We start from the raw sequence: 16134 nt of genomic DNA, 5'->3' as shown, positions 1-16134 counted from the left end.
TCATCCCCCTAAGGGGCACTAGAGAGAAACTCTTTTTACCTACATTTCTGAAAATTCTGGTTGTCTGGTTGGGCATGGGTCTGGTGCCTCCCCAGATGCCATATGGAGTCAGGGGGTCTGTAAGATCTCCCTGTTCTGATTTGTACCCTAAGACCACAATATATGTTCTTGCAAGTGGACAACAAGGAGAAGGGATTAGAAGTCATTCCTCTTTGAAGGGTTTACTATCAGACGATGACCTCATGGTCATTACACTGGTAATTAGTGAGTAATACTGAAGAACTCAGTAAGATGTGTCATGTGACTGTTGACTTAATATTTATTATATCATTTATTTAAAATAGGTTTATTTCCCTTTCTTTTCCACAGTGGTTGGAGAAAAGGAAAAGACGAATAATGCTGTAAATGTTCGAACAAGAGACAACAAAATTCATGGAGAGATTTCTGTAACTTCTGCCATTGATAAATTGAAGACTCTCAAGAAATCACGTACACTAAATGCTGAGGAAAACTTTTGAAATTCTTCCTTGTTCTTGCTTCCATGTAACCTTGTTTTGAACCCTAAAAATGCATTTTTCTTAATTATCTTTAGTACTTCTGAGAACTTTTGACCCACTGATTGGCTCAGTGAGAAAGGAAACAATGAATGAGTAGCTGATATTAAAAGTTTAATTCTTTAATGTCTCTGAAGCTAGTAAGAGGACAAGCTTGGGAAATTCTTAATTTCCTAAATGCCTTGAAAGACTTAAATGGGAAAATATTATTCATTGAAAGAGGGGAAATACTGGGATATGAAGATTATGAGATATTATTGCTGAGACTGGGTTTTCAAACAATAGGCTTCAAATAAAAATCTGCAAAGCTTTTTTAAATATAAGGGGAAATCTTATTTTCTAGTAACATTACACCTCAGGTATTTTTATGGTTGTCTTACTAAAGTTCACACTGAAACTTTATCTCCAAAATTGGAATCATCACTTAACTAACCAACAACCTCAAAACAAGAAGCTAGTACTAAATACTGGATTACTGACCAAGGATTCTGAACCTCAAATTCAGTGTTGTGGAATCTACTGTTGTTTGCAATATAGGTTAAGAGTTGCTGTTTGAATGCTTCTAATTGACAATCGAGCCTTATTCATCTGTAGAAAAAATAAATTCATATATAAAATGCAGCACACAGTGTTTCCAGTATTTCAGCCATTGGCTTATAAGTAAGCAGCTCCCCTAGAGTTAAATTGCTTTTTTGATGAGATGACGTATGACTGATTAACACATTCGGTTAACCTTAAAAATAAAACTGTCGGTTATTTTTTATAAGTTTTTTTTTAACGTTTATTTATTTTTGAGAGAGAGAGAGACAGAGTGCAAGCAGTGGGGGGAGGGACACAGAATCCGAAGTGGGCTCCAGGCTCTGAGCTGTCAGCACAGAGCCTGAGGCGGGGCTCGAACTCAACAGAGTGCGAGATCATGACCTGAGCCCAAGTTGGACGCTTAACTGAGTCATCCAGGTGCCCCAAAACTGTCAGCTATTTTTTCAGCAGAAATGGATTCTTTCGGGAATACCAGATAATTATAATTTGGGACAGGTTAGCTATGGCAAAACCATACACAGGAGAGAGGGCTGTTTTTTTATAGAGCAAAGGTGGGAGGCGGAATTGGGAAGGACGGCTATAATCAAAAAGTCCATTGGAGTAAACTGGGAGCTTCAACTGTAGTAGCTTTTCTTTAGTGAGTTGTGACAGCTTCTCATTGGCGGGGCTGTTGCAGCAAAGAGAAAATCTTCCTCTTGCTGGGGTAGCAAAGTATAGGTTCTTCCTGTTGGGAATGCAAGGTGCCTCTCTTGCAGTTGGCTGTGTAGTCCATTAGGAGTGGTAGGGCATAAGAGCTGGCCCTTCTGGCCTTCTGACTCCATCTTAAATACAGTTCCCTTTAGTCAGTTTCACAATGTAAATGGAGTTTTGCTTTCAACTGAGAGGAATACCTTACTGCTCAGAACAGGATTGAAATAGCTTTATGCCAATAGAGAATTTAGCTACCAATCAAGAAGTATTTATTGGGTGCTTATTTGGCTAGGTGCTGTGCAATTCAAAATAAATTGAAGACATGCTCTCTCTTCTCAACACATTTATTATTTAGCATCCTGAACAGTTAATAAACAAAACTGCATTTTATATCAAACCTGTATAGTGCTAAAAGGTGTGCATATTGTGTGATATAATTTTTAGGGTAATATTTATTAAGGTCTTATTGTGTGCCAGCCACCATTCAATATACTCTTTTCATTCATCCAAACTGGCTAGTGAGGGAATGGGGAGTCAGAAGGCCCCCAAAAGAATCTCGTGCCAGGTGGGTGGAAAAGGGGAACGCAGGTCAGCAACACAGGACAAAGAATGCTGTGACAAAAATAGGTACAGTCTGCCTTATGAGCACGCAGGGAACCAGAGTCCTGGGGTGCAGCTCCCCTCCCCAAGGCTGGCCTTCACCAGGGAGGGGCTCATGCTTTGGACCCTCCTTTCACATCCCAGGGTTCTTGTCCCAGTGCTTCTGGACCTGAATACTTGACAGGTATACTTACTGTCCTCTCCCAGGCTCTGAGGAACTTTCTGGAAGTAATGTATGTCTTTAAGGAGTTGGCTAGTGATGAAACCAACAGCTGACCAGAGAGAGATGCTAGCTGGGCACTGATCAGGTCGGCAACACAGGGAATGGGGGTCCTTTTGGGGCTGCCTGCCACACCCTGGGGGTCACTTCCCCAACTGGGTTTGTGCCACAGTTTCTTCATCTGTCAATAAGTACCTTTTCAGTATTCAAACCTTCGCAGAGTACCGAGCACAAAGCAGTTTTCAACCTCACAGCCAGCCCATATAAATGGTGGCCAACTTCCCAAATTTGCCCGCCTCTGATTGCAGCCACTTCAGGTGTGAATTTCGGTCCCGGGTGACGTTCGCCAGTCGCTAGCCAAGGAAGGCGAAGCGAGCGCCTCGTCCAGCGGGCATGGGGGACACTAGGGAAGCAAACAACCTCTAGGCGTCGCGACCTTACCCCACCTCCACCCCAGCCCCGGGAACCCTCTGCCCAGTCCGCCTCGGGACACGGAAGTCCGAGCGCACCGGCCAGACGCCAGCTGCCGGGCCCAGCCGAACCCACGCAACGCCCGCCGCGCGCCTGCGCCTTGGGCTCTCCGAGGCCGCACTCGCACACGCCCCTACGGCGCGCGCGCCGGCGCCCCGCCCCTCTGCCCAGTCCCGCCTCGCGGCCCGGAAGTGCGCGCGCACCGGCGAGATGGTGGCGGCGGGCGTCCTGCTGGGGGTCCTGCTCCGCCTCTGCCGCGTGCTGTTGTTCCTCTCCCAGTTCTACATCTTGTCGGGCGGGGGTGAGTTAAAGGCCGGGGTCCACGCGGGGTCCGGCTGAATGGTACCCCGGGAGCGGCGGGAGGTGTCCGCGCTAGGCCCGTGGGCGGAGGGCGAAGGGCGGAGGCTGATCGCTGTAGCTCCGTCTGGCGGGTCCTGGCCGCCCACTCCGCCCCGGGACCCCGGAGGCGCCGAGCTGGGCCAGGGAGCCCTCGAGCAGGAGACCGAGGGCTCGGGTGTTGGCCGGGGAAGCGGACCTGGAGCCCGACACCAACGCTTTGTTCCCTAGTTGCCTATTGATCTAAATAGGTGTCGACCCTATTTGGCGTTTCTTTGTTTAGTTTTCTGGGTCGTCAAGCTGTGAGTTTTTCTGAGCAGTTACGGGCCTGGTGCGGACCTTGCGTCTTAAGCACACAAACCAAGGTTTTCATATCCCAGGATAACATGTTTCTCTAATTGTAGGATCCTTAAATTTAGAGCAGTCGCAGCCGCTGGCTCAGTCAATAAAGGATCCGGGCCCAACACGTACTTTCACAGTAGTTCCCAGGGCAGCAGGTACTAGATATTTTCTATTCTAGTAAATGTGTGTATTTATATCTAGTGGTTTATTTCTTCCTCTTTTTAAGATAAAAATCACTTTCCATTTTTTTGAACTCTTTATTGTATTTTAGGTTATGTGAACTAAAGACAGCTACCCAGATGTATTCTGTTGACTGTCTTGATATTGCAATTCCTTTTGACATTCCAGCCACATCTCTTTTTCCAGTTCCACATTCCTCATTTCTATCTCTCTATTATTTTGCCACCTCGTTCATCAAGATCACCTTCAACCAATGCTTCTTTCCCTTCAGAAAATTTCTTTTTCTTCTTATACCCCGTTCCTGATGTTGGATATTAAAGGTTCCTCCCAAGGCTGTGTGAAATGGAAGGATCAGAGGGACTAAGACTTGGAGTCTCAGTCTGCTTGGTTGAACTACTGGGAGTTTGACAAATTATTTACCCTTCAGGATTCACTTTCCTTGTCTTTAGGGTGGTGAGGTTAGCCTGGCCCTCTAAAGTCTTTTTGGCTTTGTGATTTCTAAGTTTCCAATTCCCAGCCCCAAAAATAATCGAATAAAAGAAAAGAAAAATGATATTTGTAGAATTGCCCACATAATTCAGTGACTTTAAGTGGGACCAGTTTTAAGTGAGTATTAGTGTGTTTTGCTTAACAGAACCTTTGTCTCTATAGGTCATCCCTTTACAGTTCCATTATTTCAATGAATTGAAACTGGCAGAGGTGTTTTACTGATTCTTATATGGATGTAAAGATCACGACAAGACAGCACCATTCTTGAATCTAAAATTATAGAGCACAAAATTTTTTTTATTCTTTTGGATGTTTTTGAAAGCCTCTCTTCCTCCCCAAGAATACTTGCAATTTGATCCTCTCTTAATTGATAAATAATTTTACTCCCAGCAAGGCTGGCTGGGGGAAAAATTGCAACCCAGTGAACCAGTTACTAATATAGAGGGCTATGTTCAGCTTTGTAATCTGAAACTTAAATTTCCTTATTACCTGCAAATCATGGCTTAGTGAAGTACCAATGTGGAATAATGACAGAGAACATTTTCCAAAGTTGGTACCGTTATTGTACTGATTGATTCGCTTAAAGGGTCAGTGGTGTAATTGCCAAATTCGTGAATTCAGGTGAAAAGAATATTGGATTAGAAACGGGTTTGGGTTGTTCCAATTTTGTCACTCCCTCTGTGATCTTGAACAAACTTTGCCATTGCTAAACTTTTAATTGTTCATCTTGTTAGAGTAGATTTTTCTGAGGCCCTAACTTACACCTAGCTTTGTGTATACATTATATGTTCATAAGCACCTTTGCTTTTCATGCCCATTTGCGGGGGCAGTAATTAAATCCTTTTTACTTAGCTGTTGAACTGTTGTTGCATCAGGTCACACAGCTTGGTTGGCAGAACCTTGCTTGAACTGCAGGTGTCTCCGACTCCCAACTCCGTGCATTTTCCATTCCAGCCCAGTAGTTCATTGCTAGCAACCGTGTCCCTTAACCTTAGGAAACTGTAATCTCCTGGGATTCTGATCAATATTATATGAAAATGAGCTTCTCTCTTACTTTTCACAGAAAGTACTGATATCCCACCTTATGTGATGAAGTGTCCAAGTAATGGTTTGTGTAGCAGACTTCCTGCAGACTGTGTAGAATGCAGGACAAATTACTCCTGTGTCTATGGGAAGCCTGTCACTTTTGACTGCACAGTCAAACCTTCCGTTACCTGTGTTGTAAGTACTGCAACTTAATTCTTTTAAATGAACTCATTGTAAACCTCAAGTTATAAGTATAGTGTAGACGTGACTGTAGGGGAAATCCTGAAAGAAGGTGCTCTGCATTCTACAAGTAATATTTTAGGAACAAAGACAACTTGATCAGAAGACTGAATCTTTCATTGCCACGGAAGGTTTGGTTGCCAGGGTTCAGATGGCAATTAAAAACAAATGTTTTTTAATATTTATTTATTTATTTTTGACAGAAACCAAACATGAGTGGGGGAGGGGCAGAGAGAGAGAGGGAGACACAGAATCCGAAGCAGGCGACAGGCTCCAAGCTGTCAGCACAGAGCCCGATGTGGGGCTCAAACTCACGAACCGCGAGATCATGACCTGAGCTGAAGTCGGATGCTTAACCGACTGAGCCACCCAGGCGCCCCCAGATGGGAATTTTTTGACAGATTAAATTGGAGCAGTTATCAGACTTCTTAGAGAAAGCCAGAAATAGAAAAGGCCTATTAGAAATGACCCTGTTACAGTCATCACACCTATATCCTGTCTCCTGACATTTTGACAGAGAGAGGTAGGAGCCTAGAAAGGCTCTCCTAGTTGGTGTTCCATAGAGTTCTCTAGGGGTACCTGCTTCTGAGCTACCTGACTTCGGCTGCCGTTACAATCATTCCTGGAGACAGCCCCAGACCCGCTGAATGTGAGTAGGTTAGGGAGACTCTGGTGTCTGCAGTTTTAACAACTGGACCAGGTAAATTATTGCACACTCCCTTGTTTGGGGCGACAGTCCTCGTGTCTGGGTGAGATGAAGACTAAAAACGAATAATGAAGTAGTGTTTTACACTTGACCCTGCCGTAACTCGCTGCAGTATTTATTAATCTGTTTCTTGTTAAATAAGATGAATGAGCGGATGGGCCCAGAACAGCTTTTTCTAACATGTGTCCATGGAACCCTGTTTTGGGGAACTTGTTGAGAAGGAAGGAACGGATTCCATACTATGTCCTCCTTTGCAGATCTCTTTTGACCTGGCAGTTCTAGCATTTTTGTCGCTTGAGCAGGGTTCCTTCCCACTCCATTGTTTGGAACTTAATCTGTGGAAGGCTAGATTGGAAAGTTCCTTCCACCCCTAGACCCTTTCTGTAATTTTCCTGATGAAGTCTAGTATCAGAAAGGGAGTGAGGAAGGCTTCACTTCATAGGGGAAATGAGATTTTACGCTGTTGTTGTCTGAATTTGTTTTTTTATAAACACGTTACCATTTTGTATACTGTATCAGCACACTTGAAAATTGAGTCAGATAGTCTTGATGACTGCCCTTGAATTATTAGTCTTTGTTACTGTGTCTTAAATGCAGTCTGGCTAAACTTCTTTATTTGAAGGCTTTAAAGATTTTTATCTCCACCGGACACTAATGTAACATTGTGTGACAACTCTAATCAAATATAAAAAGTACAAAAAAATTTATGTCTCATGGGTCTGACAGACAGTAGCTACTTACTGAAAAATGGAAAGACTCTGAAGAAGGGGAACTTGTCCAGAATTAGCCTCCTTTGTTGTTTGCCTCAGCTGCTTTGACTTTCATCTCCGAAAACTGGTTACAGAGTAAGACATACTTCTCAATTTCTTTCTTCTTTAGATGTTCCAAAAACAAACGGTTTCATTTAGTAGAAAATGGCAGCAGATAACAAAAAATAACAAAGGTAGAGAAATTATAAAGCTTAGGGAAGTTTTGCAACTCCTTGGTCATGGTGCCTGGTACAGCCCTCACCAGGGCTGGGTGGGATTTTTTTTCTTTTCTTCTCCAGGTGAATTCACATCACCTGCCTCCTCTATTAGCCAATAATAGTGAGTCCTATAAAATTGCAGCTGCCTGGTTGTCAGGTGTAGAATTTGAAGTCTGCCGCCAAGGGAGTTTTTTGTTCTGTTCTGAAAACTAGAGAGTGGTAAAATACACGAATTGACTACCTGGAGACATGAGTCTTAGGACTGCTGTCGCCAGGCTGTCCATGACAAGTCATGTGTTTTTAACTTGTTTGTTAATGAAGATCTGTAGGGTCCCTTCTTGGTAACTGAGTTACTGTTTCAGAAAGAAATAATCCACGACCTTCACCTGCAAATCCTTGTTTTCTCTCACTGGCATGTGCGTGCACTCAGGTGCCTCCTGCCCCCTCTTATTTTGAACTTAATGGAAAAAAAAAATTTACTCTTCGAGTCCTTCTCCATGCATACTGACTAGGGACTCCCAGGCTAAGGGAATCTCATCTGGATTCTTTTATAGAAATGAATGTAAAAATCCAGCAACTCCTGCCAACCCCTCCTGTTCCAGTTGTAATGGCAACCGTCAAGCCAGTTGAGGTCAGCTGGAAATGTGCTTGTCAGAAATGCAGTTTTGTATCACTTGGAGAAGTGATCAGTCTGCCAGTGTATCTGAAGCAGTATAATTCCTTCTGATGGGTTCTGGATTCTTAGTAATGACAGCTATTTCACAGAGAGAAAGGTAACAGATAACTTTTCCTGTAGATCAGCTTTTGAAGGGGTCCGTTCTTTCCTGAGGAGCAGGCAGGTGCAGTCGGTGCTGGGATGCCTGGGTCACTGTGTGGAAAAAAGTGGAATCCCTATTTTGTTAAAAATAAACTTCAGAAGATCAGGGATTTAAGGTGATGAAAGGAAACCATGAGGTAGCAGAGAAAGCTTGAGATTGTTTTGTTATCATCTCAAAAGGAATAGTTTCCTAAGTATGAAGTAAAATTTAGAAGCCGTAAAAGAACAAATTGATACATTTGACTACTAAAAATGACCTAAAAAAGCATAAAGGCAAAAGATCAATGACAAACTAAGTAAAAAAAACATTTCTAACATGGGTGACAAATAACACATTAAACATTTCCAGGGACGCCTGGATGGCTCAAGTTGGTTAAGCTTCTGACTCTTGATTTCAGTTTAGGTCATGATCTCAGTTTCTTGAGTTCGAGCCCTGCATCAGGGCTCAGTGCTGACAGTGTGGAGCCTGCTTGGGATCCTCTCTCCTCTCTCTCTCTCTCTCTCTCTCTCTCTCTCTCTCTCTCTGCTCCTCCCCTACATGCTCTCTCTCTCAAAATAAACATAAAAGAAAAAAAAAAGATTTCCTAAAAGCAAATGAGAAAGAGATGACAGTCCTATAGAAAAATGGTATTAGGACATAAGTAGATGGTTCATAGGAAAGGAAAGGTAAATGGGCTTTCAACACACGAAAAAAACTATTTAATTTTCCTTGTAATTAAAGCAATAAAAATGCATGTGTTTTTAAACTTACCAGGTTGGCAAGAAAGTAATAAATCTTAGCAACAGTGTGAGTTCGTGAGGATGCCAGGGACACTCCTATCTTGTTAGTGGGTAGGCAGATGGCCAGCCTCTTATGTAGGCACTTGTCATATGTATGAAACATACAGATATATAGAACTTGTGACCGCAGTTCCCTATCTAGAAATTTATCTCACAGATACTGTACGTGGTTACAAATAAATATGCCTGAGGATATTCTTAGCTGCATTGTTCACCTAGACAGAAGATTTAAAACAAGCTAAATGTCCAAGAGAGAACTGTTTATGACTCATTATGAAATGAAATAAATAGCAGCTGCTAAAAAGAATGAAGCAGATCTTGAGCTATTTACTGATAGCTACAGAATTAAATGAAAAGTAAATATCAGTGGAAACTTAAATTTAAAAAATAAAGAAATATATGTGACATAAACATGCTCATGCGTAGAATAGATTCCTTGGAAGGCCAGAGGCTAAGCAGCACTTGCTGCTGGAGAGGGCAGTGGCTGCTGATGGCTGGGCTGGACCAGCTTCCTCCTCGCTCCTGTCCTGTCTGGGAGTTTGTACCACATGTATTGCCTAGTTGTTGGGATTTTTTTAAATTCTTTTTTTAATCTTTATTTATTTTTGAGAGAGAGAGAGCGTGAGTGGGGGAGGAACAGAGAGAGAGGGAGACACAGAATCTGAAGCAGGCTCCAGGCTCTGAGCTATCAGCACAGAGGCCAACGCAGGGCTCAAACTCACGAACTGTGAGATCATGACCTGAGCGGAAGTCAGACGCCTAACCAACTGAGCCACCCAAGCACCCCCATGTATTGTCTAGTTTTTAAAAAACAATTGATAACAAGGGGCACCTGGGTGGCTCAGTTAGTTAGGTGTCTGACTTTGGTTCAGATCATGGTCTCGGGGTTCGAGAATTCGAGCCCCACATCAGGCTCTGTGCTGACAGTCCAGAGGCTAGAGCCTGCTTTGGATTCTGTGGGCTCCCTCTCTCTCTGCCCCTCCCCTGCTCACTCTCTGTCAAAAATAACATTAAAAATAAATAAATATACATAACAGTTGATAAGCATGTGTTATCACTGTATCACTAGATACATAAAACAGTATTGCCTAAGTCAAGTGGTGCCTTACCCAGTTTTGGATGCTATTCACAAAAGCAGTTTTGCGTTTATGAAAAAAATTAATAAATTGATACCTCCAGAGGTGATTGACCATTTAAAAATGATTTTGGAAATTATATATTGCAGTGTAATGTCAAGTGGGGGGAAAGGATACAAAATGATTTCAGTATAACTGCACTTACATAAATCTATATTACCAGAAGAAATAAGGAAAGATTAAAAGTGGTTCACTCTGGGGAGGTTACAGGTTTTTTCTTGTAAGTTCCAAACGTGCAACACACCTAGTGCATGTCCTACTCTTACAAGCAGAAAACAAAATAATGATTTTTTTAAAATCAAAGTGAAAAACCCTCTGGTCTTAAAAGCTTAGCACCAACAGTGAACCTTTGTTGAGTGTGGTTCTGAGTTGAGTGCTTACCCAGTAGAGATGTGAGCAGTGGTAACAGCCCTGTGGTACTGGGCCATAGTGGAGATTTGAGACTTGATTTGAGACTCGGTAGCCCATCTGTGTTGTACTCCTGGGAGCATCAGACTGGAGTTGGGGAACATGGGTTCTACACATCACTTGCAGCTCAGTGACCTTGAACAGATGTACTCATCCATCCTTCCAGCTCTCTGTGACTCTGGCTTGATAAAATACACCCCCCCTTTTTGTTGTATTACAAAAGTACACATGCTCATTATGAAAAATTATACAAGTGAAAGTGGTAAAATAATCTTACCATCCTGGAATGACTGTTGTTATTTTGATGTAACTTTATGTAGATTTTTTTCCCTTAGGTATATATTTTGGGGTGTATATTTTCATGACTATAGGATCATACCATATACATTTGTTTTGCACACATATTGGTTTGTACCTGTTTTTCTGCACTTTCTACCAGGAGGAGAAGTCTTTTAGAAGCTTTGTGCCTTGTATTTTTATTGGCATATTAACTGCTATATGATGATTGATTCATTCTACGTCCTTGGGCATCTAGGATCAAGACTTCAAATCCCAAAAGAACTTTGTCATCAACATGACTTGCAGGTTTTGCTGGCAGCTTCCAGAAACTGATTATGAGTGTTCCAACTCCACCAGCTGCATGACCGTGTCCTGTCCTCGGCAACGCTACACTGCCAACTGCACGGTGCGGGACCACATTCACTGCTTGGGTAAGTGGGGTTCAGCGAAGTTCGTGAGCAGAAAACTTTCCTTTAAGCTTGCATGTGGAACTTTAATTAGCAGTTAGAGAATTCAGTTGTCTGATCAGAAACATTTATTAGTTATGCCAAGCCTCACTAATAAACTCAGTGGCGACAGACGGTAGCTATGCTTGTGGTGAGAACAGCTTAACAGATCGTTGTTGAATTACTGATACAGCATCATATGTCAACTGAAAAATAAAAAAATAAACTCAATGAACTAAAAAAAACCTAGAAAACTTGTAATTCTCTTATCTTTTAAAATGTAATATTTGAACAAACAAGAAAAAAATGTGTAAGGTATAAAGCCTGATGTACAGTAATAGCATTTCACCCAAATTAACGACTAAAACAGTCTGATGCCACTGAAACTACCTGAGTGCTTTTCCTGCACCCAGTGCCCTACCTTCTCTCAAGAGGTGACTTGCCCTGGTGAATTTTCTTTTCATCATCATCCCACTTCCTTTGCTTTACATTTTGTATAGTTCTGTCACTTATATATAACAAAATATAGTGTGGTATATTATTCAATGATGCATGTTTTAGACTTTTATAAAATAATAGTCTGTTTATGATCTTCTTGTACTTTCTTTTTTCCTCTCAACATCATGTCTCTAAGATTCATCCATGTGTTTTATCTATTTATTTTCTTCTGTATAATATCCACTGTGAAATTGTATCATAGTTTATCCATTCTCCTGTGTATTTGGATTATTTACAGTTTTTTGCTCTCACAGATTGTGGTGCTTTTAAAGTGTTTGTACATATCCTCTCCTGGTTGCAGGTGTGCACAAGTTTGTGTAGCATATACTCTCTAGCATGTACTGTTTTCCAAAATGGTTTTAACAATTTACATTCCCACTATTGGTACATAACTGTTCCTTTTTTTTTTTTTTTTTTAAGTTTATGTATTTATTTTGAGAGAGAGGGCAAAGGAGGGGCAGAGAGAGAGGGAGAGAGAATCCCAAGCAGAGTCTGTGCTGTCAGCGCAGAGCCCGACAGGGGCTCAGCTTGAACCCATGAACCTTGAGATCATGACCTGAGCCGAAATCAAGACTCAGATGCTTAACCCACTGAGCCAGCCAGATGCCCTGGTACATAACTATTCTTAATCGACATGTTCTCCAGTACTTACTGTTCATAAGTTTTGTCTTTTTCTTAAAAATTTCTGGAAATTCTTTTATATTTTGGATAATAACCTTTTGGTGTTCCTAAAACCCTTTCCCAGATTTTTAGTTTTTCCACTTTGTGTGTGTGTGTGTCTTTTGAATAGAACTTGACTTGACTTTTTTTTTAGTAGAACTTGAAAATTTTAGTTAGTTGAAGTTATTAGCCTTTCATAGCCCTTTTTTTTCCTATATTTTCTTTTGAAAGTTGGAAGTTTGGCCTTTCACATATAGGTCTGTAATCCACCTGGAATTGGTGTTGGGAATGTGGTATGAAGTAGATGCAGGTTTACTTTTCTCCCCACGTGGATAGCCAGTTGTCTCCCGAGTGTCTAGGCCAGTCTGCGTGTGCCCTGTCTCCCACAGGAAGAGTGTGTGTGTGTGTGTGTGTGTGTGTGTGTGTGTGTCGGGGAGGGGGCGGGGACACTGGGCTGTCTCCTTTTCCCATTGCTTGATTTGTCTGTTTCAGTACCACACTGTCTGACCCTAAACTTCGCTGAAGCCTTGATAGCTGGTAGGGCGTTTCACATACTTCAAACTGTAATCCTTCCTTCTCTGATTAAATATTAAATGTATGCTTAGAGGTGGTAAGGACTTTCTTTCTACCATTGACCGTGGCAAACTTTAATTACCATAAAGAGTTGATTTTTAGGTTTCACATTACAAGGCCATTAGTCTCTGTGTAAGAGTATTTGTTTATCCATGTTTCTAATGTAGAGTATTTTCCCTTTTTTTAAGGTAACCGTACTTTTCCAAAAATGCTATACTGCAACTGGACTGGAGGTTATAAGTGGTCTACTGCTCTGGCTCTGAGGTAAGCGTGGCTACTGGTAAGTTGAGGGTGCCATTTGGGTTCCATTGGGATCAGTGGAATCTTCCATACATTGAACTCAGCCGAGTTCCTCCTTCACTCAGATTCTTTCACATTTGTTGGCTAGGCCTAGGAGATGAAGCTGCACGGGGTTAGTGAGATGATCAGACCAGTCCCTTTATGGAATTTAATGGCAGGATGTTAGCCTTTCTCCCAGGATGCCTGCATACTTTTTGAGATGACTTACCGAATCATTATTATAGATTATTAGAACCAGTCATGGTTTCCCCATCCTGAATGTATTGTGATTCAGCAAAAATGCTATATGCTATTTTGGATGGATAGGTTTATGATTCGTAGCGTTAATTTTTAGTAATTTCCTCCTTTATTATAAAAACTGATACCTACCCAGTACTCGGTTTTTAGTAAAACTGGAAAAATTGAAAATGACCAAATAAAACACTAAAAATCACCTGTAATTCCACCATCCAGAGATAAGCACGGACTTACAATTTTAACATTAAAATGTGCTTGAATTTGTGAAACTTTTCAACAGCTTTGGGGGAAAAAATTGTACCAATTCTTTCCCTCAGTGGGAAGGCAGGTGGGATGCTGGTTAAACAATTCACTAATTAAAAGTCGGGGCACCTACAGTTGAAGGTTTAGCATTAAAGCTTGAGACCCTGTGGCCTGTGTGATGTGGGCTAGGTTTCTGACCCTCATCACTGTTGACTTTCGGGCCACATAATTCTTTGTTGTGGCACCGTCCTGTGCACAGTAGGGTGGTTAGCATCTCTGAACTCCACCTACTAGATGCCAGTAGCACTCCTGTGTCTCTAGATACTGCTAAGTTGCCCCTTAGCAAAGCCCCTTGCTTTGTGAGAACCACTGCTTTAGGGTTTGGGCTGAGGAGAGACCAGATCCTGCCTGGCAGGAAGTCACAGCTGGAAAGTAAACGTCCAAAATAGAAAATTAGATACAACAAAAATGAGATTTGTTAACTGGCCAGGGTCTTTGTCAGCAGTGGTTCAAATGAAAACTGACAACTGACTTTTTGTTTAAGTAAATGTTTTATTTTGGAATGACTTCAGACTTCCAGAAAAGTTACAGTGATTGTTCCTGTCCCCCTCTCAACTGATTGCCCCAAGATTGTTAACATCTGAAATTACCATGGTACATTTAACAGCTTGACTTTTAAAATGTAAGAATAGTTTTCTGCTCAGAGCTCAGCATCATTTCTTTCAGAATATTCCCTGAATGGGAGAATGTCCAGGGTTTACCTCAAAGTACTCCAATGCGGGGGTTGGGGGGGTGGGAGTACGGGTGAAACAGGGTTGACCACATGCTGAGAATTGTTGGAGCTGGGTCATGGGTACTGCTCTCTTCTCTTCTTACTCTTACATGGCTTGAAATTTTCCATGATGAAACACTTAAAAGAAGCACAACGAGAAGTTGTCTGAATAGCATTAGATCTTAGAATTTGGAGGAACCTTAAAGTCACTTATTCTCGACACTCATTGCTTGGAGATGAGTGACAGAGGTCAGGCGACTTGATCTGGGATAGTCAGGAGGTGTTGGGCTGCTTCATGATGACACCACCTCCTGACTCTGTCCGTGTACTTCCTGTTGGACTGGCTCCCTGCTTTGTTCTGGATATGCCATTTTCTAGATGAAAAAGCAATGAGACGGATTACTTTTCTTCAGAAGATGAACTTCAGATTCAGTATAGCTAAAATTTTTTTTACTTTCTGGCTTTTTTAAAAATTCTTTTAATGTTTATTATTTTGAGAGAGAGAGTGCACGTGCACCCGCGAGCAGGGAGGGGCAGAGAGAGAGGGAGATACAGAATCCAAAGCAGGTTTCAGGCCCTGAGCTGTCAGCATAGAGCCCAACGTGGGGCTCGAACTCCTGGACCACGAGATCATGACCTTAGTGAGCTGCTGTCAGATGTTTAACCGACTGAGCCACCCAGGCGCCCCTCCTTTTGACATTAAAACCGTCTTCTGGCCCATGATTATTTGACGTTGTATGTTTGTGTTCTCATCAGGGGTTGTGATCATTTGAGGTCCTTTTACAAGTGCGACTCTGTGCCATTTTTGAGCTACCCTGGGGGGTATGGCTGATGGACCTCCTTCCTGTTTGCTGTTGCAGCATCACCCTCGGGGGGTTTGGCGCTGACCGTTTCTACCTGGGTCAGTGGCGGGAAGGCCTTGGCAAGCTCTTCAGCTTCGGCGGCCTGGGGATATGGACGCTGATAGACGTCTTGCTGATTGGCGTTGGCTACGTGGGACCAGCAGATGGCTCCTTGTACATTTAGCTGCGGCTCCGAGCTTCAGAGGAGCAGTGCTTCCCAGTCTCTTTGCCTGTAGGAGTTGATGTGCTGTGAGTAATGTATTTGTATGTTTTTAATGTACAGCATCTGTACTTTGCCTGCCTTGATAAAGGTAAAATAATAATAAAAAAAAAAAACACCGAACCATGTTTATCTGGAATTTGTTTTTACTTGCCTGAAATCTGTTTTTTTCTATGAAAAAATTTAAACTGACTTAAACTAGAACAAATGCAGTGATTGAGAATCTACTGAATATCTATGACTTTAATTTCAGATTGTTTAAGTCCATACATCCTTGGATCTCCTTGAAAAGCGTTTTCAGCTGTGATTGCAGAAAGTGGAATGTGTTTTTGTTCTTTAGCTAATAAAGTTGTCTAACCTAAACTTCACCTATAAGTTTTGCAGTGTCTATCTATGCAGTTTGGTTCTTTATATACAGATGCTTGAAGTAAACCACAGAACTCTTACGTGTAGTTGCTGTGGTTTGAATTTTGTTAGTCACGTATTTGCAAGAGCACCAAAAAAATTAAAATAATTACAAGTTACTTTAAGAAGCATGTAGAACTGTTTTCTGTATTAAGAT

At 41.9% G+C, this 16134-nt stretch overlaps 2 protein-coding genes across 3 annotated transcripts in view; both read left to right on the top strand.

Annotated features, from left to right (window-relative positions):
• TARS3 (threonyl-tRNA synthetase 3) overlaps window positions 1-1320 on the top strand; it is a 62938-nt gene extending 61618 nt beyond the window's left edge. For both annotated transcript variants that reach the window (XM_053223637.1, XM_027067918.2), the window contains one exon: window positions 370-1320. In XM_053223637.1, the coding sequence (XP_053079612.1) occupies window positions 370-518 (149 nt within the window). In that variant the 3' untranslated portion in view covers window positions 519-1320. The remainder of the gene's footprint in view (window positions 1-369) is intronic.
• Window positions 1321-3219: 1899 nt separating this feature from the next.
• TM2D3 (TM2 domain containing 3) lies at window positions 3220-15695 on the top strand. Its single transcript, XM_027067922.2, has 5 exons — window positions 3220-3376; window positions 5486-5643; window positions 11038-11212; window positions 13147-13222; window positions 15371-15695. The coding sequence occupies exons 1-5, from the start codon at window positions 3286-3288 to the stop codon at window positions 15534-15536; spliced, it is 666 nt and encodes a 221-aa protein (XP_026923723.1). The 5' UTR covers window positions 3220-3285; the 3' UTR covers window positions 15537-15695.
• The last annotated feature ends 439 nt before the right edge of the window (window positions 15696-16134 follow it).

This window comes from Acinonyx jubatus, chromosome B3 (genome assembly GCF_027475565.1).
Source record: "Acinonyx jubatus isolate Ajub_Pintada_27869175 chromosome B3, VMU_Ajub_asm_v1.0, whole genome shotgun sequence".
In the NCBI taxonomy this organism is placed as follows: Eukaryota; Metazoa; Chordata; class Mammalia; order Carnivora; family Felidae; genus Acinonyx; species Acinonyx jubatus.
The sequence above is the reverse complement of the archived record's forward strand: the minus strand, read 5'-3'. Positions and strand labels throughout refer to the sequence as shown.